The 24,628-nt window shown below is 48.8% G+C and overlaps 5 protein-coding genes across 5 annotated transcripts; 3 read left to right on the plus strand and 2 right to left on the minus strand.

Annotated features, from left to right (window-relative positions):
• Positions 1 to 1,742: 1,742 nt before the first annotated feature.
• Positions 1,743 to 4,155, minus strand: BCR38DRAFT_421353 (Quinolinate phosphoribosyl transferase). The gene is made up of 3 exons (XM_040859435.1): positions 4,080 to 4,155; positions 3,593 to 4,014; positions 1,743 to 3,439 (listed from the first exon to the last, which is right to left on the minus strand). Exons 2-3 carry the CDS (start codon positions 3,786 to 3,788, stop codon positions 2,187 to 2,189), a joined length of 1,449 nt encoding a protein of 482 aa, XP_040720142.1. The 5' UTR covers positions 3,789 to 4,014; positions 4,080 to 4,155; the 3' UTR covers positions 1,743 to 2,186.
• Positions 4,156 to 4,301: 146 nt separating this feature from the next.
• BCR38DRAFT_471547 (WD40-repeat-containing domain protein) lies at positions 4,302 to 7,287 on the plus strand. Its single transcript, XM_040862864.1, has 2 exons — positions 4,302 to 5,393; positions 5,447 to 7,287. Exons 1-2 carry the CDS (start codon positions 4,379 to 4,381, stop codon positions 7,159 to 7,161), a joined length of 2,730 nt encoding a protein of 909 aa, XP_040720143.1. The 5' UTR covers positions 4,302 to 4,378; the 3' UTR covers positions 7,162 to 7,287.
• A 7,942-nt stretch (positions 7,288 to 15,229) lies between these two features.
• BCR38DRAFT_421364 (uncharacterized protein) lies at positions 15,230 to 16,101 on the plus strand. The gene is made up of 2 exons (XM_040859436.1): positions 15,230 to 15,424; positions 15,504 to 16,101. Exons 1-2 carry the CDS (start codon positions 15,362 to 15,364, stop codon positions 15,690 to 15,692), a joined length of 252 nt encoding a protein of 83 aa, XP_040720144.1. The 5' UTR covers positions 15,230 to 15,361; the 3' UTR covers positions 15,693 to 16,101.
• Positions 16,102 to 16,396: 295 nt separating this feature from the next.
• On the plus strand, positions 16,397 to 17,292 carry BCR38DRAFT_421368 (uncharacterized protein). The gene is made up of 5 exons (XM_040859437.1): positions 16,397 to 16,441; positions 16,559 to 16,627; positions 16,678 to 16,755; positions 16,811 to 17,037; positions 17,202 to 17,292. The coding sequence occupies exons 1-4, from the start codon at positions 16,412 to 16,414 to the stop codon at positions 16,958 to 16,960; spliced, it is 327 nt and encodes a 108-aa protein (XP_040720145.1). The 5' UTR covers positions 16,397 to 16,411; the 3' UTR covers positions 16,961 to 17,037; positions 17,202 to 17,292.
• A 2,125-nt stretch (positions 17,293 to 19,417) lies between these two features.
• BCR38DRAFT_471548 (uncharacterized protein) lies at positions 19,418 to 20,362 on the minus strand (the record flags this gene model as incomplete). The annotated part of the gene is made up of 6 exons (XM_040862865.1): positions 19,418 to 19,589; positions 19,637 to 19,873; positions 19,920 to 20,024; positions 20,076 to 20,088; positions 20,219 to 20,279; positions 20,339 to 20,362. 6 exons carry the CDS (start codon positions 20,360 to 20,362, stop codon positions 19,418 to 19,420), a joined length of 612 nt encoding a protein of 203 aa, XP_040720146.1.
• Positions 20,363 to 24,628: the final 4,266 nt, after the last annotated feature.

Genomic DNA, 24,628 nt, shown 5'->3' on the forward strand with positions numbered 1-24,628 from the left:
TGCAATCGAGTCAATTGAATGAAGAATATGCGTCGGAGAGCTGTCTTGATGCCTCTGAACGCTATTCTTAATCAACGTTGACTGCGATTCGGCTTCAAGGGTGGTAGTAGGTGTCTTAGAAGTCCAAATAGGGGGTTGGAGTTCTGGGTCGGCAGAGGGTGTACGCGCGACTTCTGCGACATCCAGGGCAGATATAACCCTGTCGGGGTCAAAAGGGACAATTCCAGCTGCTTCGAAACCAGATCTGATGTTTTGTTCAGTAAAAGCAGCGCCAAACCCCTCCAAAAAACCGGCAAGGAAATCCTCCTTCGCAACGTGGGTATGATGCCGTCGCATCAAACCCTCAACAAACACACCGTACGCCCGTTTCAAAACACTAAAAGGCACCAAGTCGAGAGGCTGGAGCTTATGGGACGAATGGGCAGGCATAGGAAGGGTAATGATGCCATGGTCCTTGCAGTATTGTTCGAAATCCATCGAGTGATGGCTTTCGTGACCGTCAAGGATCAGGAGGCGTTTGACACCCTTCGTACGATCGCGTGTGTGCAGATCGAAGTGAGCTGCCCAGCTGAGACCAATATCATTCGTTGTCTAGCCGTTGTGGGATAGATCAACGGCCTAATTGCCCGGTAATGTGGTGTCGCGATACCACGAAGCGAGGTGAACTTTGGCCGCGAAGATGATGTACGGCGGCACCGCCCAGCCTTGGGAATTGGCCGCCTGAATGACAGTAACCCATTCCCTAATGCCTTGCTGGGATTGCCTAGGCCTTCCACGTCTTTCGGTACTCGTAACGACCATGCCGGTTGAGATCATGCCCATTAAAAAGCCCGTCTCGTCAAAGTTGTAGATATCCTCCGGCTGGATGCCGTGCTTCGCTATTGTGTCCGCAACACGCTTAAAATAACCGCGATACGCGACAGGATCTTCGCAGAATGCCCGCTGGTAATCGATTCGACGATTTAAACGCGTCCGGAGGTCTGGTTGTCGCCGTACGAAGCTCGAGGCCCAGTTCTTGCCGACGGGTGACGCGTCGTGGTCCGTCGGAGGATATTCGCCATTTCTTCAACGTATCGAAGCCGGGGAGGAAAAGTTCGCGAATCTAGCTCAATTACGCGTCGGGTAATCGCATTCTCTTCGGTTTCGGTCATTTTCCGTTTGGACATGTTAGTAATATGTAATGGTTGTACGCCTTCGTAACGGCGCTTCAATGTCTTATGGTCGACTTTGAAGATTTTACCAAGCTTGTTCCAACTTAGGTGAGGATCGCGTCGTTTAGTTTGGATGGCTAATTGAAGATTAGCTTCACTAGATTTGCGTGCCATGTTGTGGAAGGGAAGAATTGTATAAGTAAAGATGGAAAGTCAAGATTTCTTGAAAAGTTGGGCAAAGACCCGTGTGGGGCAATGACCTGTGGGTGACGTTATATAGAACTATCTCTATATAGTCTATAAAATCTTCTAATCGATCTATATACGTAATTTTATCTTTAATTTCTTTCTTAAGTCCTTAATAGAATTATACTTTTAGGGCGTCTTCGTCCTAGTCTAAGTATAATAATACTTATCGGAAGGTAAGGGCGTGGTAGGCGGTTAATATATGGAGCAGCTAGACTTTTACATCATGGGTCATACTGAAGACGCTCCGAACCCTATGGGACGAGGTCGAAATACTCGTCTACTGAAGAATGTAGACTATATGTACACTCAGGTCTAAGTTGATTAGTTGAGAACCTATTGATGGCGGTATGATGTTTACCAATCCTCGATATCTACAACTTGCAACAGAATGCTACTATTGCGTGCCCCAGGCACATCGGCTATGTGCTAGGTGCAGTAATTGGACCAGTGGCCCGTAGGTAGCCCTCTTGTTGCTACAAACTCCCGGGAGTAAGTCTCATCATTATTATTGCCAATATAGCTCTCTCGCCTGTATTGCCCACATCTACCCATGTTCCGCATGAGAAACTGCCTGAAAGGACACAGTGATTCTGCTCGCCGAGAGAGGCTCCGGATTTATGTGCTAATGTCTTTCATATCATAAGCTTCTAGGCAAGTTCCAGGACATCGAATACAAGACTAGAACAACAAACCAGTAGCCCAGCCCTTCTATGAGGTATCCTGTCGAGTCATCATAATAAGCTAGTAACGCCAACGTAAACTACCAAGAAGGCACCTATCTAGACTCTAATTCCCCCACCTCGCAGTTTCGTCTCCCTCCTTCCAATTCTTTTCAATATAGCCCAGTTGCTTCTTGACTTCCACAACCTTGGCCTTGTCCCCTGTATTCTTGCCAACGTTGTCGCTGATCTTGATGGCAGGGTTTCCACCAGCCGAGCTCAACTTGATGACGATGTTCAGGGGGGTTGACTTTTGTCCTGTGGTCAACGACTTGAAATCATTGGAAAAGAACGTCCCAATACCGAATGTAGTCTGGAATCCGGCATCCTCGGACACCTTCTTGTACTCAAGACAGTTTTCGTTGTTCAATGAGTCAGAAAATACGATGGTCTTCTCGTCCTTGATCCCAGCACCGTCATAAAATTCGCGCATCAGCCCGACGAACGTCGCTGGGTCACCTGAGTCCTGGCGAACGCCTTGGAAGACATCGGCATAAGTCTTGTTTGGCACTGTGCCCTCGGATGCAGGTGGGATATTCGGCGTATCTGGGAGATACTTGACAGGTTTTGCGAATGCTTTCAGGAATGCGGGTGTACCGAATGTATCTGTCAAGGCGATGCCCAGGACACCTTCGCCAAAACACCCGATCCATCTTTTTAGAGCTTCCTCCGATGCTCCCTCATAGTCATTCGTGATAGCAGCAATTCCCATGAACCATTCATGTGCAACTGTGCCTATGGGTGCAAGGTCGAGCCGCATGGCAAGGTGCACATTACTAGTCCCCAAGAACTTGCCTGTCCAACCATTTTTGTCAGTGCCCTCCTTGGCCTTGCTACCGTCCCCCTTGGCTGTGGCCTCCTTGACGCCCTGGTCCACAGCATCCTTCAAGCCCTTGATAACCAGGTATTGCGTATGATAGTCTCTTCTTCTGCGTGTGCCAAACTCTGAGATTTTGCAGCCAGCTTGGAGCAGATTGACACCCTTTTCTTTGGCATTATCGAATTGATTTTCGTAGTTCCAATCCGTGTCCATGAAACGGAAATAAGCCTCGGATGCGAGGGCCAGTATAGGGATCTCGTAAAGGATTGTGTCGACCCATCTGCCGCGAATCTGTATGTCGGTGGAACCAAGGTCACTATCGGCTCCAGTGTCCTTGCCGACAGCTTCCCAGGTAGCCACGACTTGCTCCCGTGGGGAGAGACGGAAGTCTTTCAGAAACTCAAGGTAGGCCGGATTAAGGTATGGTTTGCCGTTCCCGTCGACACATTTCGTCTGTAGGAAGTGGTATTCTTCATCGGATAGCGAGATGTTACCGAGCTCTGGTAAAGAAGGGTTAGCTATCGGCGCATTCCAAGTTATGCATACTTTTAGATTTTGCGACAAAGGTACTAAGATTTTCCAGTCGGGAACATCGGCATGGCTGCCCACTGCCGTGATGGTTTTATACCATGAATAAGGGCCCGATTACTTACTGCTGATCTGATCGCTGAGCCATGTGAAAGCCTTTCTTGAGAATCTCTTCTCGGGGGTGCGGTTTGTGAAAGCATACGTAACAGGTACATCACGGTAGTATTTGAAAACAGCGCATTGCATCGTGAGCTTGTACAAGTCTGTATCCAAGAAGGATATGACGCCCTCGGGAGAGGGATCTGACGAGTTGAAATCCATGTTGACGATGCAAGATGAACGGCGCAACGAGGACGTGAATGTCGCAAGATAGAAGGCCTACTGTGTATTTGAGTATGCTTAAGCTCTTTCTTGAGATGTCGTCGCAGGAAGAGACGTAAGGTTCATACACTTGGGAGGTTGCCCCACCATTGGTTTGGAACCCCGCGTCTGCTGGCAGAAACGCGCAAGCTTTGTCCTACATGGTATCACAGCTGGGCCACTGCTTCTTTTATACAATGTGTCAGACTTGGCTGGGAAACTTGAAGATATAACACCATAGAATTATCTTACGAGTTACATATTTCAATTGCTGTCATATTGGAGTGGCTTCGTCTTCAAGTTGTCAGTCTCCGAAGTAGAGGTCAGAGGTGACGCTCGCGCGTTGAGGAGCACCGTGGAGTCCTTCTGAGTTGCTCTGCGTGGGGCTGCCAGCACAGACCACACCTTAAAATTTCTTGAGTGCCAAGAGAAAAAGTTCGGATGCAGATCGAGAAAATGTTCCTTCAGAATCTGATTTGTCTTGCAGGCCGTCAGACCGGCTGAGCTACCACACCACCATCAAGCACTGGGTCAAGATCAAAGCAGCAAAAATGGACATTCACCGCTGCCGCTTTGTGCCCTACCCGCCCTCGGCCATCAATGCTGTCGCATTCTCCTATTCCCACGTTACGAAGGCGCAGGGCAATAAAGTCCCTGTACGCCTAGCCATCGGTCGAGCGAATGGCGACATCGAGATCTGGAACCCTTCCAACGGAATATGGCATCAGGAGAAGATACTTCATGGCGGAAAGGACAGGAGCATTGACGGACTGGTCTGGGTCACCGAGCCTGACCAGGTCGCTGGCAAAGAGAAGGTCATTGGGAAGTCGAGGTTGTTCAGCATTGGGTACACCAGCACCGTCACTGAGTGGGATCTCGAGAAGGGCCGCCCAAAGAAACAAGCCAGTGGCTCCCATAGCGATATATGGTGTCTTGGAACCCAGCCGTTTGTCACCACCACGAAAGATGGCCAGACGGGTGTCATCCAGACCGGCAAGAAGCTCGTCGCCGGCACCATGGACGGCAGCCTTGTTCTATACTCCATCGACGATGACGATTTAGTTTTTGACCGAGTGCTGGTGAAATCTTCCTCCAGGAAGACAAAAATGGTCAGCATCGCCTTCCAGAATCGCAACATTGTGGTTGTGGGGTGTTCCGACAGTGCGATCCGTGTATACGATATGCGCAACGGCTCCATGATACGCAAGATGACTCTGGGGTCTGACCTCGCAGGAGGTGCCAAGGAAATCATTGTGTGGTCCGTCAAGTGCCTGAATGGTCGTGACATTGTATCTGGCGACAGCACCGGTCAAGTTTGTATCTGGGATGGCAAGACATACACTCAGGCCCAGAGACTCCAGAGCCACAAACAGGACGTTTTGTCTCTAGCGACGAGTGTAGATGGTTTAACGATAGTTAGCGGAGGGATGGACCGGAGGACAGTGCTCTACCGAAAAACGAGCGGATCTAGATGGAGCAAGGTCTGGCACAGGAGGTACCACAGCCATGACGTTAAAACTCTAGCCTCTTTCGAGGGCTTGGGTATCAGTGTCGTTGTCTCAGGAGGTCGGTCCATCTCCGTCGTTGTTACTACTCGCAGATTGCTAATACGTCGACAGGTCCTGATGCGAACCCCATCGTCATGCCCTTACGCGAAGCCGGAATGGAGAATCACCGAAGATTATCACAACTGCCCCAAAGCCCGCCCCTGCAAAGCGCTCCCGGAGCCAGGCTCGTCGTTAGCTGGTGGGATCGTGAAGTTCACATCTGGCGACTGCGGAAACCTCTGAGAGACATAGTAAATTTCAACGAGGTGGATTCTGACGTGAGCAAGAATCGCAAGCTCTTGGCACGGATCCTGGTTAAGGGGGAAGCCAACATCACATCCGCTACCATCAGTGACGATGGCTCGCTGCTGGTTGTAGCTACAACCTCGGACATTAAGGCCTTTCATTTACGATCTCGCGACGACGTTAAGAGGGACGAGCTTAAAATATCGAAAGTCGACGTCCCGCCAAAGATAGCAGCTTTAGGCGCTACGAATCTCAAAATGTCGCCAGATGGGCTGTGGTTTTGTGTGATCCAGGAGAGTAGTAAGATCACTCTCCTTCGCATATTGCAAGATGCCGATGCAGACAGCAAGCCAGCAATTCACCCCAGACCGGCCAAACTGAAACGGCTTGAGCGTGGCGTTCCCAAACGCATTGCATTTGGGGGACTTGGGCATTATGACAGAAGCATCACTCAGGTTACTTTCTCTCCCGATACCAAGATGCTGGCCGTGGCTGACATGGCTGGATATATTGACACGTGGGTTCTTCGCAACTCCGAACATACTCTTCAAGAGGGTACAGACGCCCAACCAGAGGACGACGCAACTTCATCGTCCGGTGAGAGTGATAGTTCTGCAGACAGCAGTGACATGACCGATAGCAACTCGTTCGGCTTAGTCTGGACTCCAAATCCGAATGGTTCGCTCGTACCGAAACTGTACGATGCACCCACCATATTGTCCTTCTCCAGTCACATCCCGGCCGGGACGTCGCCCGCGACTCGGAATGATGTTGAAGATAAGGTTGATGACTATGTTCTTCTTACAGTCACGGCAAAGCAACAGGTCCTTACACTACACCCAACTGTGGGTAGGCTCACACCCTGGTCACGGCGGAACCCTGTCGCAAGGTTCCCTGCCGAGTTCCGGAACATCCGCGATCTGGTCAAAGGTGCTCTTTGGTCTGGTACCAGGGTTTGGCTTTACGGCACCAGCTTCCTTCTGATGATTGATACGTCGTTGGATATCGCGGGCAATGACCCTACCGATCCTTCGTCCGCCATGGTCTCAGTCAACGGTCGCCCCGGCCAGAAACGCAAGCGCGGCGTTGACACTGGTGCTGGCAACAGGATGGAAATTGGCACCGCCGGGCCTAGGAGAGTTGAGCGACATGTCGAAGGAGAAGCGGCTCAAGAAATAGATTTCGACCTGCCAGCCCCAGATCCGATGGATACAGATGAGCCAAGCCAGCCCGAAGATGAGAGCGAAAGTGAGGATTCCGAGGATGAGCGTCGTGGTGAATTGGCACTACGACGCCAGCGTGAAGGACCTCAAGGTTACAAGGGCCATGCGATCGGCTTTTGGCACACGTACAAGTACCGACCAATTCTTGGTATCGTTCGTCTGGAAGGTGTGAAGGATGAACAGGCGAATGAAGATGACGCAGCATCTTACCTCAATGGGCAAGGAAAACAGTCATTGGAAGTGGCTCTGGTGGAAAGGCCACTGTGGGAAGTGGACATGGCGGAGAGGTATGTAGCAGAAGTGGAGTCGGAGCGGTAATGTCGTGGTCCATACCTAGCATTGGACATGGCAGTTGTATAAGAACTCGAACGTAATTGTACAGGCAGACGACATGTCGGATCCTATTAAGGAGCCCTCAGATACCAATTCGTATACATCATTCTGAAAACCTTACTGCTGCATAATCTTTTGAGTCCGAACGCTGGACACTTTGGCCTAAGCACTCTTGTATCAGTCGCGTAACTGCAGATGGAGCTCAAGCTGCTTTGCAGGTCTGCACACGCCGAATGTATTTTGCAAGTCCCCATTCCCTTTTACTTGTAAATCTTGCTCCTCACTCAAAGAAGCAAGCACGGTCTTTCACAACAAATAAATAGCATATCGTTTTCTAACCACCATAGTCTACCAATTATAATCCAACGTGGATATTCGTCGATATATTTCTTGCTATTCATTATATCTCTGTAGCTGCCGGATGACCCTACGAAATCAACATAGCTGATGAAGCAGGGCTGACGCCATACCGGAATAAACCAATCGCTTATGAATCCAGCACTGCCTACTCAATTATCGTCATAGCCTTTTATTTCCACTGAGGAAAATACTTATATCCGGCGCATGGGCTACGTGTCAGCGGTGGGCAGTGAGGCACGGGATGGAGTTCGCCCCTGACAAGAGTGAGCTAATGTACTTTACTAGGGCCCGAGAGCCCTTGCCGCAAAGTATTCGCCTTGGGGACGCCACAGTGTCGCCGGTAGTCTCAGCGAGGTTCCTAGGAGTCTGGTTCGACCGCAAACTGACGTGGCACGCCCATGTTGAGCGTGTTAAAACAAAAATGGCTACTCAAAAGCTAGCCCTGACAAAGCTAGTCAATATGTCGTGGGGCTGCGATCTTATACGGGCGAGGCTGTTATATACGGTGGTTATCCGTAGCGCGATCGCCTTCGGGGCGACTGCGTGGCATACTATAAGTGAGGAACCGGCAGGGCCAGCTAAGAGCCTGATGGGGATACAGAACGAGTGCCTCCGGGTAGTCTGTGGCGCCCACAAAGCGACGCCGGTTCGCCACCTGGAAGCAGAAGCAGCAATCCCGCCACTAGACCTCTATCTTAGTGCCCGGGCTTCTAAGTTTGAAGAACGGCTACGGCTTAGCGGGAAGGGAAATCTGCTTCGCAGCGTGAGCGCTAAAGCGTCACATATACTCCGGCAGGATAGGCCGGCGAAGAGGAAGCAGGCGTCGCAGCACTCCGACCGGCAGGGTACACTATGGAGAAGGAGGCCCGGGGCTCCGAGTGGATGAGTGAGGAAAAGGAGGTCCCGGCTGCCCTCCTCGGCCACTGGAGGAAGAGATGGCTCACCGGAGCAGAGCATCACGATCGCCAGCGACGCGCTATCGCTGAGGAACCGGAGGGCCCTTCGATGCAGATACCGAAAGGGGGCAAGTATTTCGGCCTGAACCGACTGGAGGCGTCTACGCTGTGCCAGATCAGGACGGAAAAAATAGGACTAGCAGCCTTCTTATTCAAGACAGGGGCTTTTGGCGTGTACTCGCCGCTATGCCGCTGTGGCGACGCCCCTGAGACGGCAGAGCACGTAATCCTCTTTTGCGGCTGTTGGAAGGACCGAGGGAATGATTACGGGCCGCTATCGCACCACGGCCACTATACTCTCGCAGAAACCTCGCAACGGCAACAGGAGAACCAGTAGTTAGTGGGACTATTGTAAGGTGGCTGCTAGGGACGGGTCGGACAGCTTCAAGGCCCAGATAGCATCGATCTTCTCAGGGGGGACTTTGTTGGTAGGTTGAGAACCAACGTAGTATGGTAGTGAACGCAACGCAGTCGCCAATAGGGCGAACCGACGACGCAGCGTATGTATTTAGTCCAGCCATTAGGGCACGGTTTGACATACGGGAGTACTAGCAGAGGTACCGGGGGCTTCGAGCCTACGGCGTATTTAATAATAATAAACTTATATCCTCCTGGGATACTAACTGCTTCAGCTCGCCGCTTCACAATTATAATACTTACTAATTGGTGACGTCTTAGCCTAGATATTAAGCCTGCTATGCTATATCTATTACCAATTAATAATAACTGTTCATATTAAATTAAATGCATCCACCTTCTTCCAGAACAACCTGAGATCTAAACGTCGATATTTCAACTATACCTGATAAACCACACTATAGTTAGAAGAGTGCAAGCTAAAGGTCTCAGGCTAGTATCAGCTTCTAAGATTCGACGCGTTTAAGCCCCTCTACTATCAAGTCTGGCAGAACGTAATAAGCCAAGCTAAATATTTCTTGCAGACTTTCGAGGAACTCTAGAAGGCGAATTTCTTGAAAGCACCCTCTCCGGATTATTATTAATAAACAAATTATGATATTCAATACATTTACGTCCCTTTATTATTCTTTTCGCATCTTAGATATCAGTGTGATCATAGAAGCACCAGAATATTCTGATATAATAACAAGCTGGTCTAACGCCATAATGAGAGGGAGCATCCTTGCTGATGAGCGTCGCAATTGGCACATCCCATGAAACCACCACAGCATGGTTGCAGCCATTGACAAGCTTGGCAGAAGTCGAGCGAGACTTCTCGTGAGCTGTATCACCAAACACCACTTGCGTCCCCATAATTGGTACTAAATGAGAGACCATGACAAGGAAGCATGGCATCGTAATTCTGACGTCATATGGCACGAGGAAACACCTAATCTCATGACAGAAACGGCTTCAACGTCATATATTTTAAACGTAAGCCTGACTGCTTAGCATTACCTTGACAAGCTCAACCACACTGAAGAAACATCGGTAGACCTGGCGCTAATACCATCAAGTTATTCATACAATGTCGACGTCCTGGCACTCATGTCTCGGCCATACAGTGATACTACTGCTGGCTGAATCGAAAGTGAATCCTTGGATTTGTCACGACCTGGGTTGCATCGCATTGGTAGAGACCTCGATTAGGTGCTATCGACGAAGATTCTACTCTAAGAAGCGAAGGAAAGAAGATGACAACTTAGGTTTGAGGGAGCGCGACTAAGTCGTCCACGCTTGGCGGGGCTCCTACAAGGGTTATGATTGGCTTCCCATCTGACACTGCCATGGCAGGTGTTCCAGCTGTAAGTCACCTGGTTGTAGTGAGTCTGCGAGGGTTGACCTTCACAACATTCGTGACATGAGTCCAGTGCGGTAAACCGACCAGGATACACAATAATGTAAGGTGACAGCAAGCCTAGACTATCACGTCACATAGACCAAAAGATCTAGGAATTCTGTCACTTAGTGACAGAATTGAGGCTTAACCCTGCTTATAGCTCTGTATTTCCTTACAGATAGCTAAATTACGTATCGAAAACGAGCAACCATATAAAGAACTCGATAAATACACTCTAGACGTACGCTAGCCCGTCGAGCCTAACCCGAATAAAGTATTCGTTAACTTATTAGCGATCCGAATAGCCTAGGATAAGCGAAATAAGCGAATACGGCCTATTTTACCAGAAAAGTAGTTAGAAATTGATACTTTTCTCGAAGGAAGGGTTCCTCCTAAAAAGAGGGCTCGAAAGAACATATCTAGGTCTTTAGGCGCTTAAATTAAGTATGTTTTATATATAATAAATGCGGACGAAGTATTTAGGTTGATGTAGTTAGACCCTGTAAAATAGGGGTGCATACAAAAAGGTGGTCAATGCGGTTAGTTGGCTAATACTTAGCGCTAACTTAGGAACGGTCACAGTAATAAGAGCTATGGGAAACGAATGCAGGTCCCTCTTGTATTTGTGATGTTTCTGCAGGCTTTCTAGGAGATCCATGTATCGCCCTCGGTGACGAGGCTTAGAGGTGATAGAAGTGTGGCTTAACAGCATACAATAGTTAAATCCTGTGAAGGTCAACCCTCGCAGACTCACTACAACCAGGTGACTTACAGCTGGAACACCTGCCATGGCAGTGTCAGATGGGAAGCCAATCATAACCCTTGTAGGAGCCCCGCCAAGCGTGGACGACTTAGTCGCGCTCCCTCAAACCTAAGTTGTCATCTTCTTTCCTTCGCTCCTTAGAGTAGAATCTTCGTCGATAGCACCTAATCGAGGTCTCTACCAATGCGATGCAACCCAGGTCGTGACAGCTAGTATCTACGACGTGCCTAACTTTAGTACGTATCTGTGGATAGCGATCAACGAAGTAATCCACCTAGTATTGTAACGGGGTAAGGCCGGACATCAGGGAAATAGGTTACGGGGGCTAGGGAGGGCTCCTCTGTCTTCCTTACTTCAAAAAGGGACACGGAGATAACAGGCGACTTTCAACAACTCGTCATCTTTTTCATCATCTTATTCAATCAACTTGACTTTTGTTTTCTATTCTAGTTAGCTAGCCCTTCAATTATGCGGTTCATTCCTACGTGCACTTAGACACTACTTTCGAAATCCTATTATTCTGCTCTTATCTTAGCCTTGACAATGACAAAAGCCTGTATCTTGTTCTGATCAGAGAAATCCAGTGCCAGTGAGAGCTTCAGTTCGACTCCCAGAGCCAGACGTCTTGTTCTGAGAATCATTCCGACGAGAGTCTCAGAGGCACATCCGACCAACTCGCGCACCAGACTTGCAAGAGCGAAGCTCTTGCAACCAGTACCACGATCTTCGTCTGATCAGACCAACAGATCTGTTGGTCCTGGAGCCGTCTGTTCAGTGTGTTAGGTGGTAGGTATATCCTACTGATCGCCTGGCCCCGTTTCAATATTTGCAGGAGTATATATAATCATAGCTCGTCCTCTTTCGTAGAACCAAACGCGCAGTTAATCATTCCTCCATTTCTAACATCTGTGAGCCGGTAGGTTGTGACAGCTACAGTCGTACTGGCAAATGTAGCCCCGCCGAGAGAACCGACAACGCTGCTGACGGCATTACTGATCATCATGCCACTGATTAGGGACAGATTGAGTTTACTCGAAATTCTACCATGAAGGTAAGAGGTTGGCGTAGGATTCGATTCAGACCCCCTCCACTTGTTAAAACTTCTCTGCAGTGTTTCTGCGGGGAAGTTTCATTTCATACTAACCTTGCCTACCTGATGTCCAACTTGTATAAACAACATATGGTTTTCTATATGTGTTCGTCTTACGTGCATCAACATTCAGCTTGTATGCGCCACCTACCGTTGTCACATTTCTATTGATTCATGTTAGATGTATTAACCGCCGCACAAGAGATTCAAGACAAGTCGGCTCCACTAGCACGAAACTGGCGCGCATCAGGTATGTTAACCATCCACTATAACTCACTAGTCTCCGAGTCTTGTAATGAAGATAAGATTGACATGGAGACCTGGTGGGTTGATATCATGTAGGGCCTGACAACACGACCCGTGGTTAAAAAGGAATCGTTCGTGCTCACCTGTTTCTTCTATTCTATTTGAAGAGGCCGGCCGGCTATTATGATGATAGATGTACTTCATTGTATGAGAAAGAAGTGGTGCAAATTTTCGTAAGATACGACGGGTAGAGTGGATCTTCCTCCTTCCTAATTTGATTTAGCGTCACGCCTGTTCGACGCCTAATTAAAGGCTAGTTATAACTGGTTGTGTCATACAACAACTCGACGCTATGTTAGCGTCGGTCCATAGAAAAGTGGGGCCGGTTGCTGGCGTATCTACGGCGTGCCTACTTATCTTGTTATTGTTGTATATGACGGCGAAATTGACGAAGATCTCACCCAGGCTCACCAGTAGGCGCCAAACTTACTAAGTCCACCAAACTCTTAATACACCAGCTATTGGTGCTTGTTAACACGACTCTGCCCTCACAGAAGATGTTGGACCTTTGATCAAAGATAAAACCTGCTGGCTTGCCATGAAGCTGTGTAAACGCAATGGTAAGTATCTTTACCGCGATCCATGGTATTACAGCTGTCAGGAGCATTGACTTTAATTTTCCGACCATTGGTTTGCTGCAATGAAACGAAGAAGAAAGATGCAGTCATGCTTCGAGAACAACCTTGTTTTCGCTGTTGACAGGTGACCAGTCGCTTACACAGGAAAAAATCCTTGAAGTGCATGCTTGAAGGATGCCAAGACTAAAGGTAGCAGTGGATGGAACAAAACCCGGCCGGCAATTGAGTGCAGCCTGCTGCATAGTGTTAAACAATCTGGTAATTCAAGTATGTTGTCAGGCATCCCAGTCCAGTCCTGTGGACGTGTGCCGAACTGCAACAAGGTGTAACATCTCGGCTTACTTGCGCGATAAGAAGATGCGTGCCATTGGCTTCACAATATTAGCCTGGTAAGAGATCTCATTCAGGGGGGCTCTGAAAAGCAATCTGGTGGCCAAAGAAGGTTGCCTACGAAACATTGTATTCAAGCGCCCGACACTTAGCGTTCAACGCCAGGGGAACTATCGGCTGTTGTTGAAGTGTGCTGATGAGCCAATGAGTGTCGTGGGTCAGGGGTGTTTACATAAATGCCCGTCCAGAGAACGTGGTTTTGCCCCGTATTGTACCGATGACCGTGCCCTCGGGCCAACCCCTAGCACCACAAGGTGATCGGGGTATTTGGCGGATTCCGACTGGGGGCTGTATTGGTACTACGAAGGGGTGCAAGGGACCAATCCGAAGTTGTCCCCGAGGGGTCCCTAAGTATTACAATCCGTGCCTGCCTGCCTCGTACCCCTCCATACCTGAGGCCACAGCTTCCCACAGTACGGATTATGTTGTGTTCCTTCGAGATTGTGAACAATGCATTGGATAACGAAGGATGTGCCCCACCTGGCCCAACTATGACCTGGTTTACATATGTTCGTGCTCCCGCTCATCAGAACTGCTGCAGAACCTGGGGTATAGATCCTGGTGCGAAATCATGCGTCAGAGAATAGATTGTACTGGGACTATCTCTGCATACCCATCGCGCATAATGTCACCCTGGGTTGAAGAATTGATGGAAAGCAAAGGCATGCACAGGCATGCACAGCCATGCACAATCATGCAAGGAACCATCCTTTCAGTTTCTGCTTTAAGGTTTTATGTGGGGAGTTGCATACTGGCTCCCAAACTACCTTAAATAGAAGGTGATTGCGGCGATCTTTTTCGCTTTCTATGGGCACTTGCATGATTTTCAACCACCCCCCCTACCCCCCCCCATACCAAACCAAATAAATGTCACTTGTCACACCCAGAGATCTACACTGGATGCCAACCCAGGATTGGTTACTGAGTTGATCAGATTTTTTAGTTGGATGAAAAGCGAACGATGCTCAACGATAACATTCGTCCTCGAAAGGAGGATGCTGGGTGGGGACCCTGTAGCGGGCCAGCCAACGGCAGAAGAAAAGGAACTTACCTACTTAGAGGTTATTATTTCCACAACAGATTTTACAATAAAATCAACGTTAATTATCTTATGATTTTGGTATCATCAAGAGAACTGGCCGCTGTTCAATTTCCCGTCTTTTGATTGATAAAATGCGTTGTTTGCAATATTGAGTGACATGCGAAGTGTGTCGTACTCCTAGGTAAATGCTTCAGCTGCATATGTCTTGATGTTTGGCTGTGGGGTTGTGGAGACCATGTCAGACCGAAGACCTGCCAGGCTATGTGAGGTCATGCAACCTCCAACCGCCAGTATTATATCCAAAAATTACATGCGTCTACATTGTACAATCTGATTGGATCACACTTCACCACAGCAACCACGGCCCCCAAACTCACATCCAAGCTTCAAGGAATCAATTCCATTAAGCTTCAACTAGACGGTAATTGGGCCTTCGGAAGTAATGTGGAATTGTGACACATTACTTGATTCGCCGGTAAAGCCGCCCTGGCCCCGAACAGCAAGTCGGATACCTTGGGTGAACACGAAGACTCTGTTGGCTCTCATGTATCAAGTACTCTCACATCCCACTGTTTTCTTTGATTCTTCAAGTAACTAATACGCCCAGATAGGGGATGGCCATGGCAGATTGAAGAATCATTCTTCCCTTACATCACCAGACATGGCTTTGGCCAGGTGATGGACCTAGCTAGACCTGGAGTTCGAGAATCAAATATAAAAGGGCGTTGAACGTCCGCTCAATTTAGGAAACTTCTTTCTTGCAAACATTTCATCCTCGAAGTACTTCAATCTTCAAGTACTCATCGACACCATCAGACATCGTGTTATCAAGCACTCTTCTCAGACCCTGTTCACGCAAGCACACAGTACTCCCTCCACTTACACCTTACCACACCACCAACATGCAGATCAAGACTTGTGTTCTTGCCTTGGCCCTTGGGGTTAGCTGTCTGGCAGCTCCTTTGGTAAGCACCCCATCCAACAGCACAAGATTATGCTTGCCAGCTGTATACTTTGAACCATTGCTGACTTGAGACTCTTTAGACTGTAGAGAGTAGAGGATATGGCATCTTGTCAACTGGCGAATCATCATCGGATTCATTGTCAGGTTCTCGAGCTAGAGGATACGGTATTTTGTCGACTGGGGAAGAATCATCACCGTCGTCATCATCAGATTCGAAACGAGGCACAGAAGTAACACTCCATTTCATAGAAATATCAGAGAGCTCCTGACTGACCCCTTTACCAGGTATCTACTGGGAGTTCCCAAGCGCTTGAGAAAAGAACGGGATTCGGCTTGCTCAGTTCTGGCGACGATGCTTAAACGGGAGACAAGACGGGCTAGACGGGCATATGGCATACATCACAAAGAAAAATATGGTTCTCCTATATTCAATTTCAGGGACTTACTAAGGATAGACTTCCTTGAATGTGATCCGGGGTGCTGGGTTTAGATATGGGGTCTCGCCGACCATTCAATCATTATGAGATTTGGTGTCAACTGATCGCTTTAGACAATTCAATTAAAAGTCGTTTCTATCTTATCTTGAATCATTGCGATTCTGCTTTCTTTGGCAAAGCTATTACTCTGGAAATTCTGTACTCCTACAGATGCAGCCCGATATTGCAGATATCACGATAGGGATGAATGGGGGCTGTCGCGGCATTTTACCAGGGGTAGCACGATGCTAATCATTGCCTACTTACGTTAGATCGATAAGGCTCAATTGATCACAATTCGTGCATTGGAGTTTTGGACTTGCTGCCCCCCGACCCCGAGGGATCGGATAACATGACCACCACCCCGGCTACGGAAACCCCGGCTAATTAGGCGACCAGATGGTGGGGCACTAAACCGAAGTAGGAAGGTACGGGTCCACTCTGATGGTCGCCAAATGACACAAATTTTCACGAGTTCTGGTCTGACATAACCCACACAACGCGACATCAAGATGGCCGGCCTTTTCGATTGGAAGAAACAGGTGAGCGCGATCGATTACCCATCGATTACAGTCTATAACCATCCAAATCTAATTATTACGATTCGAATACTCTTTTCCCCGTCCATTTTGGCTAATATTTCACTGATATTTGCCCAGCCGGCGTATCAGGCATACTCCTCTCACTCCGTTCGCCCCGATGGGCTGCCTCCATATGAGGTGGACGAGGTGATTCTTCCTGATTAACTTGATTGCGAGTCGAGTGCTAATCGATTAAGAATGGATTCTACAAGGTGGCTCCCGGCGAGCTCTATTGCCGTGCCTACGATAAGGAAAACGCCATCTGCCCAAATGACGTGAGTAATCCCAAACAGCGACTCAATTGCCTTTCGAGTGCTAATCGATTAATAGAGAAAGCAGTGGCAGCCGTCGAACCTCCGCCACCACCTGAAGACAACTCATAAGTACACCTTATTGGACCTCCCCCCGGGTAAGGCCAACGTTGTCGATGCGAAGAAGATCGACCGTAAGTTATTTCGTAATCTACTACTAATCGATTAACTAGGCTTCTACCAGACTATGAACCAGCGTATTACTGAGGCTGCCGGTACTACTGAGATCACCAATACTGAGTCTGGGTAAGTTAACTCTACTTACTCTAACTACTAACCGCATTGACCACCTTTTTGCATGCACCCCCATTTTGCAGGGAATTTCTACGCCTTAACAACACGACGTCTCTCAATTTACCTCGCAATTGCTCCCTATCTACGTACAAAATGGCTAATCCAGTGGAGAATAGTCTGGACGATTTTGAGCAGCGAATCGAACGCGCTAAAGAGCTTGTCCGTCAGGGCTCTTCCCAGGCCGTAGCAGCTCATCGGTACGGTATCGAGGGGACTACACTGTCCTACCGTATTCGTCACGGTAATTCGCATCGCGACGCGGCCTCCAGGCAACAAAAGTTGACTCCAGAGCAAGAGGAGGTTATCATGAACTGGATCCTACACGAAGAAGTGTGTGGACGGGCTCCTAGCAAGCGTTATGTGGCCGACTTCGCTGCCGAAATCCTCCTTGCTCAAGGGGATAACAATACACTCGGCCAACACTGGGTGGATCACTTCGTTAGCCGCCATCCACAGATACGTACCAATATTGGGTGCGTCGTAGATGCTAGCCGAGTTAGAGCGTCCGATTCGAACAAGATCCGAGACTTCTACACCCTCCTCGAACGCTTACGTACGAAGTATCGTATCAAACCCGACAACGAGTATAATATGGATGAGACAGGTGTCCAAGAGGGCGAATCTGGGCATGGTACGGTTATTGGGACGTCTAATTCACGCCGGGTACGTGTATCAAAGTCGGACGCTTCGTCGTGGTGCTCCTGGTTAGAGTACATTTCGCATACCCAACGGGGTACACCTGTCTGCGTATTTTCCGGCAAGAGAGTCCAAGCACAGTGGTTCCCAGACCAAAATATCCCTGAGTGGGAATACACCGCGACGAGTAAGGGCTGGAGTAATAAAGTTATCGCAAATAGGTGGTTAGATCAGGTTTTTCTCTCCGAGACGAAGCCTAGGGGTACTGAATGGCGACTCCTTATCCTCGACGGCCACCAGACATATATTCATGCCGAATTTATGTGGAAAGCCTACTCGAATAGAGTCGCCGTGCTGTATTTACCCTCACACTGCAGTGACGATCTCCAGCCGTGCCATGTCGGGCCGTTCTCACCTTTGAAGACCTACTACCGCCAAGAGCCCAGGGCTTAAGCTTCCTACAAGGCTACAGCCCCAATTTACAAGCAACGTATGCTAGAAGCATATCTACGTGCCTCGGAGAGAGCCTGTACTACGGAAAATATTAAATCTGGCTGGCGGAAGACTGGTATATGGCCCCTAGGCTCCGAAGGACTAGTCGACGTATCTTGTGATCCTCCGGAGCCTCATACACCAGATCCTCCGCCTCATATATCACCACCTTTAGTTGCTTTTAGTCCTCAGAAAGCGCAGCAACTATCTAGCCAACTACAGTCGATAGAGAAAGCCGAGGGCGGGGTATCTCGTAAGATTCGTACCCTAGTAGGCAAGGCGGGCAAGGCCCTTACACTCCAGGCCGCCGAGAATGCCAAATTACGTATCGAAAACGAGCAACTATATAAAGAACTCGATAAATACGCTCCAGATATATACCAGCCCGTCGAGCCAGACCCGAATAAAGTATTCGCTAACTTATCAGCGATCCGAACAGCCCAGGACAAGCGAAATAAGCGAATACGGCCTATTTTACCGGATAAGCAGTTAGAAATTGATACTTTTCTCGAAGGAAGGGTCCCTCCTAAAAAGAGGGCTCGAAAGAATATATCTAAGTCTTCGGACACTTAAATTAAGTATGTTCTGTATATAAATAACATGGACGAAGTATTTAGGTTGATTCAGTTAGACCCTGCAAAATGGGGGTGCATGCAAAAAGGTGGTCAATGCGGTTATTTGATTCACAGTGAATTAGCCCAGTAGCAACCCCTAGCAAAACCAAGCCGACTCTAAGCGAGTTCTCGCGTCGTGGTAGTAACGCGTCCGCGAAGGATGAGAAGCTGCCGATCCATCGCAAAAAGGCAGGTTACCGACCGCTGAACCATAGATCGAGTACTAATCGATTAGGATGGAACAATTCACGGTGTCTATATGCGCAAGTCAGTTGGCTTCTCCGGACGAGCCTGTGACGGGTGTATCGGCCTGAAGAGAAAGGCTGCGGGTTGGTGCCGCTATTTTATTAATACGATACAATCAAGTACTAATCGATTAATACTAGAGTGCCCCCCAGCCAAGCCCGATGGCGTCTGCGTGGTTTGGCCGAAGTTCAAGACTCCGGCAGTAATCGATCTGGAGGAGGAAGACCAGGACGAGGCTTAACAGGGGCTACGTTGCTTTACATCGCCGGGCGTTGACAGGATTCATAATTAGCATAAGGCATAGTCGATTGTTAATCGATTAGTGATAGCATTACTAGTAAAGCTTATCCATTTAGTCGTCTCCGCCTTTCTTCAAGTTCTAGCTCCTTTTCATCGTTTTGAAGCTTCAGAGCGCGCGCTTCTTCTTCTCGTCTAAGTATATCAACAGCTTGGAATCGAGCTTCCAGACTGTCCTGTGTGTGACCAGAAGTGTTTTGCGTTCGATGTGGATTGAGACTACAATTGATTAGCAATCGACTACGTATCGAATCAAACTCGAGTACCTTTTATGCCTCTTGAACTTCGATCTACTAGGTAAAGATCCCGATCGAGCCGATCCAGATGAACTATACTGTGATAATTCGCGGGCTTCAGAGACAGCTGAACTGGGGATACCTAGTTGATTACTACTCGAGGCATAATCAAATGTTGGACTTGGGCTAGGGATTGGAAAATCGCTGAAGCTCTCGGTCTCGCGACGTCGCTTTTGGATAGTAGTAACTACTTGATTATTAATCGATCTGTATTTAGATAGTAGGAGTGCACATACTTTCTCGCATAGTATACCTTGCATATCGATCTTGGATCGACGCTGGTCGATAAGCGTACGGAATGCTGAACTTCTTATAAATTGCTGCTGATTTGAAGTCCTTTTCGTCAAGTTGACGATTGCTAGAAATCGATTAGCTATCAAGTAGTAATTGAGTTAGGGTTATTACTTACTTCTCTACGCAATCTGCTACATATTGATAGCGGCCCCATAATGATAGCTTCGTTGATGCTGGACTTCAGCCGGATTTGTTGAAGGCGCCATTTTATCCCAATCGCTAGGAGATATCCAAGAACAATGCTGATGAACTCCACACTTAATAGCTGGTCGAACTTTGTGTAAAGCCCATGCCCGTAACTTAGGATTTGTGGAATTAGCTGTACTCAAGTAGTAGTCCATTAGTATTCGATTATTAATCAATGACGTCTGAGCTTACTAGATAAGAACCGACAAAGCTCATTATAATTCTCTTCAGATTGCATATGAAGAAGCTCCCTCATTAGAGAGAAGTCGGAATCAGGTCCACGGTTCTATAATCGATTAGCAATCGAGTCATACTGCACTTGTACTCCATTAGAATAAGCATACCGCTACACCAGTAATCTTTTCAACCCCTCATTGGAAGTGCACCTTGCAATAGCGAATTGTACTCTTCACATAATAAAGCCAACTTCCTTGTTGGAACTTATCATAAAGATACATTCCGAGACCTATTTTATTAGCGGTCGATTATCAATCGACTGTATATAGAAGCCTTACGTACCAATAATTAATTTATAGTCCTGGTCAGTTGTAAATCCAATAACGTCCCACACCCACATCCGGGACACCCCCACATGTGGGACACCCAAGAATGCCTCATCAACACCGCTAGCCTCTAACTTCAACCTCTTTTATCTTTACCAATATCGATTCAATCGTTACGAAATTTTACGTACGTCTTCTTTACACTAATATGAGTCAATATACTGAAGATGATATTTATCGAGCTCTTCAAGCAATAGCTACCGTTCAAAGCCTCCGAAAAGCAGCATATTGTGAAGGTCAACCCTCGCAGACTCACTACAACCAGGTGACTTACAGCTGGAACACCTGCCGTGGCAGTGTCAGATGGGAAGCCAATCATAACCCTTGTAGGAGCCCCGCGAAGCGTGGATGACTTAGTCGCGCTCCCTCAAACCTAAGTTGTGATCTTCTTTCCTTCGCTCCTTAGAGTAGAATCTTGGTCGATAGCACCTAATCGAGGTCTCTACCAATGCGATGCAACCCAGGTCGTGACACATATGAGCATGGTGTCCCAAGGTCTACTCTTTCACGACGGATTCAGGGAGCCCAGTCAAGAGATATAGCCTTCGCTGACTACCAGAGGCTCTCTCCAGCCCAGGAATCTCATCTGGCTGAATGGGTTCGAATCCAGGCTGCCCTAGGCCTCCCACCAACCCATCAACAGCTCAAAGTCTTCGCCGAGCGTATCCTACAGATCCACGGAGACACCGAACCACTTGGAAAGAACTGGGTCCAGGCTTTTATCAAGAGGAACCCTTCAGTCAAGGTCCAGAGAAGCAGAGCTATCGATTCCCAGCGTATTAATGGAGCCTCAGCTAATGTGATCAGGCAATGGTTCAAATACCTCGCTATCCCTGAGATCAAAGCTATGAAGGCCTCGAATCGATACCATATGGATGAGACAGGTATTCTAGAAGGTAGAGGATCAAATGGTCTTGTTCTAGGATCATCTGTGACTCGTTCTATACGGAAGAAACAGCCTGGATCTCGAGCTTGGACATCTCTTATAGAGTGTATCTCTGCGACTGGTACTGCACTACCCCCACTTGTGATATACAAGGGGAAGTCTGTCCAGCAGCAGTGGTTTCCTCTGGACTTGACTCCATACGAAGCCTGGAGGTTTACAGCAACAGAGAATGGGTGGACGTCAGACTCTACGGCTATTTGTGGGCAAATCGCAGCCCACCGTTCATTGTTGTTCTTATGACTATCGTTACTTGCCGTAAGCTCTGGCTAATCTACAGTGGCCACACTGGGTGGTCCGTGCGGGGCCGAACACTGCCATTTCTGCCCACACGCCCTCAAATGGCCATGTAAGGCTCGGGAACGTCAATCCAAGCCTATTGAGAGCATGTTGCCGAAAACTAATGTACTCTTTCTGCCGTTCGTGACCGCCTGCACCATCCAGCCTTCTCGATCTCACTGTCGCTCCTACCAGTCTTTCCTCGTGTTAGTTGCTAGGGACTAGACCGAGCAATTCGATGGATCGCTGGTGTTTCGCCTTGTCGAGCGGCTTCGTTAGCCCATCTGCAGCGTTGTCTTCACTGGCTACATGCCTGACAGCGACGTTGCCGGCGTTGACTTCCTGTGTAACGTAGTGGTATGCCACGCGAATGTGACGCTTTTCCTTCGTCATGGACGAATCGTTCGACCACTTGATCGCGCCCGTGTTATCCTCTAGTAAGACGATCGGTCCTTCTGGCATGTAGCATAACTCTGTGAGAAAGTTTCGAATCCATGCTGCGTCCGCTGTGGCCATGCTCAATGCCACGAACTCTGCCTCGGTTGTTCCTCGCGCCACTACTGTCTGCAACTTCGATAGCCAGCTGATCGGACCGCCAGCCATGAAGAAAACGTAACCAGAGGTCGACTTTGCTCCATCCTTGCCGGCGTAACTCGAATCAACTGCTCCATGTAGGCCAAGCTTGCCGAACTCCTGGTGTCGGTGGTCACGCCTGTATTCGATCGCCAACCTGTTGCCTTTCAAGTAGCGCGGGACTCGTTTAAGGCTTGCCTCTTGTTCAGCCGTAGGACCGCACATATATCGCGCATGGGCTGAGGTCGCGAACGACGTGTCGGGCCGACTGATTACGGACGAGAAGTTGAACTTTCCAACCATCGATGAAAACCCTGTAGTTCTCTCAGGGCTAATACGCTGGTCTACCGCTCCCATGTACATGTCGTTCAGGCGCGATGGCTCAAACGGCGTGTCCATTGGTTTTGCGTTAGTAAAGCCAAGGGATTCAACTGCTTTCTCGATGTACTGCCGTTGATCGAGGTTGACACTGTCATCCTCGCCACGAGTGATCCGTACGCCCAGGAACCAGTCAGCGTCTCCAAGGTCATTCAGCGGCACCTGCCTCGCCAAATCCTTGGCTACTTGTTGTAGACGCTGCTTATTAGGGCCAAACAGGAGGAAATCATCTACGTACGACGCAATAATATCTCCTGTCTCTCGGTTGATGTAGATGGCGTCGTCATACTGTAGGGGAGTAAAGCCTAGCTTCTTGAGTATGCGCCGTGCTTCGCGCTGCCACGTAGCACCGGCCTGCTTTAGGCCGTAGAGAGGGTTCATCAGCTCGATGGTCTTCTCTGGCTCGTACTTGTACTTCGCCTTCTCGTCTGGGTACGCATCGAAATACTGTTTTAGCAAGGGGAACTGCTTCATAAATATTCGTTCATACAATTTTCCATTAAGGTATGCCGCGATGAAGTCGATTTGATAGACATGCCAGCCAAAGATGCTTGCTAATGCCATTAAGATGCGCCACGATGTCGCGCGCGCTGTTGTTGCCGATGTCTCGTTGTAATCGATTCCTCTTCGCTGTGAGAAACCGCGTGCAACGATACGGCCTTTTAACCTCTCGAGCTCGCCAGTAGATAGGTATTTCTTCTTAAGTACCCATTTGGCGTCGATAAGGTGACCCTTTATAGCCTCCGACTTGTCGCAGAACCGGAAGGTGCCTTTCTCTAGGTTGGTGCGTATCTCTGTGAAGATGGCCTCAATCCACGCGTCCTTTTCCGGTCCTTCCATCGCATCCTTGAACGTCGGCGCGTCTGGCGTCTTGACAGTCAAGATCTCGAAGATCTGTTGTAGGCCGAATTGCGTAGCCATACCGAACAATATATCTTCGCTGCCCTCTCGCTCGAATATGTCCTTATACTCTTGCTCTAGCCAGTGTTTCGCTAGCTCGGTGTTCATTGCTTCGTGGGCTCGATCGGTGGGATTCGTATCGGCGAACTGGTCAGAGATGTCGGTCGATGTGTAGTTGACTCGTACGAGGCGGCCGGAATCGAGGAATTCGGCAGAGAATTGAGAAGCTTCGTCGTCCTCTACGCCCTCACGCCAGCAGTGACGTAGGAAGTCGTCTGGTGGCGCCTCGAGGACGAAGTGGTTATCGCTGTCATCGTGTTCCTCAATCGTTGCATGCCTGACGGCTGGATGCTTCCTCGGTCTGCCACGCTTCCGTCTAATGACGCCCTCATCGTCTGTAACATCGTCGTCAACGACGTTATTGTCTTTGTTCCTGACCTTCGAGATTGGCGTCTTGCCATGCCTATGGCGCAATCTCTTCTGTACGTGCTGCGGTAGGGATCGCACGATATCTCTGGGATCCGGTGTGTCGGTAATGTCGCCAATCGTCTCGTGAAAAATGACGTGTGGTGAGCGAAGAATTCGCCCACCGTGGAGGAGCCAGACAATGTAGATGTGCTTGCCTTCATAGCCTAGAAATAGTGACTCAACGCCGCTGCCTTCTAGCTTCTCTGCTTTGACGCGCTCCGCTGGTTCACGGTAGGCCACACAGCGTGTCCCAATGATCCTCCGGTGATCATGAGATGGTTTGTGGTCTTCGCCGGGTTCTAGTTCGCGCCAGCGCATTTCGTGTGGCGTGGTGCCCTTCACACTAGCCTGCCCTGTCTGATTGAAAACCTCTGCTAC

The sequence above is a fragment of the Pseudomassariella vexata genome (genome assembly GCF_002105095.1).
Source record: "Pseudomassariella vexata strain CBS 129021 chromosome Unknown BCR38scaffold_2, whole genome shotgun sequence".
Taxonomy (NCBI): Eukaryota; Fungi; Ascomycota; class Sordariomycetes; order Amphisphaeriales; family Pseudomassariaceae; genus Pseudomassariella; species Pseudomassariella vexata.

Coding starts and splice junctions, on each gene's coding strand:
- BCR38DRAFT_421353 (XM_040859435.1), bottom strand. CDS start 3,788: ATGGATTTCAACTCGTCAGATCCCTCTCCCGAGGGCGTCATATCCTTC. Junction 3,440..3,592: donor GCTCAGCGATCAGATCAGCA/GTAAGTAATCGG, acceptor CTTCTTTACCAG/AGCTCGGTAACATCTCGCTA.
- BCR38DRAFT_421364 (XM_040859436.1), top strand. CDS start 15,362: ATGCAGATCAAGACTTGTGTTCTTGCCTTGGCCCTTGGGGTTAGCTGT. Junction 15,425..15,503: donor GCTGTCTGGCAGCTCCTTTG/GTAAGCACCCCA, acceptor GAGACTCTTTAG/ACTGTAGAGAGTAGAGGATA.
- BCR38DRAFT_421368 (XM_040859437.1), top strand. CDS start 16,412: ATGGCCGGCCTTTTCGATTGGAAGAAACAG. Junction 16,442..16,558: donor TTTTCGATTGGAAGAAACAG/GTGAGCGCGATC, acceptor ATATTTGCCCAG/CCGGCGTATCAGGCATACTC. Junction 16,628..16,677: donor CTCCATATGAGGTGGACGAG/GTGATTCTTCCT, acceptor TAATCGATTAAG/AATGGATTCTACAAGGTGGC.
- BCR38DRAFT_471547 (XM_040862864.1), top strand. CDS start 4,379: ATGGACATTCACCGCTGCCGCTTTGTGCCCTACCCGCCCTCGGCCATC. Junction 5,394..5,446: donor CAGTGTCGTTGTCTCAGGAG/GTCGGTCCATCT, acceptor ATACGTCGACAG/GTCCTGATGCGAACCCCATC.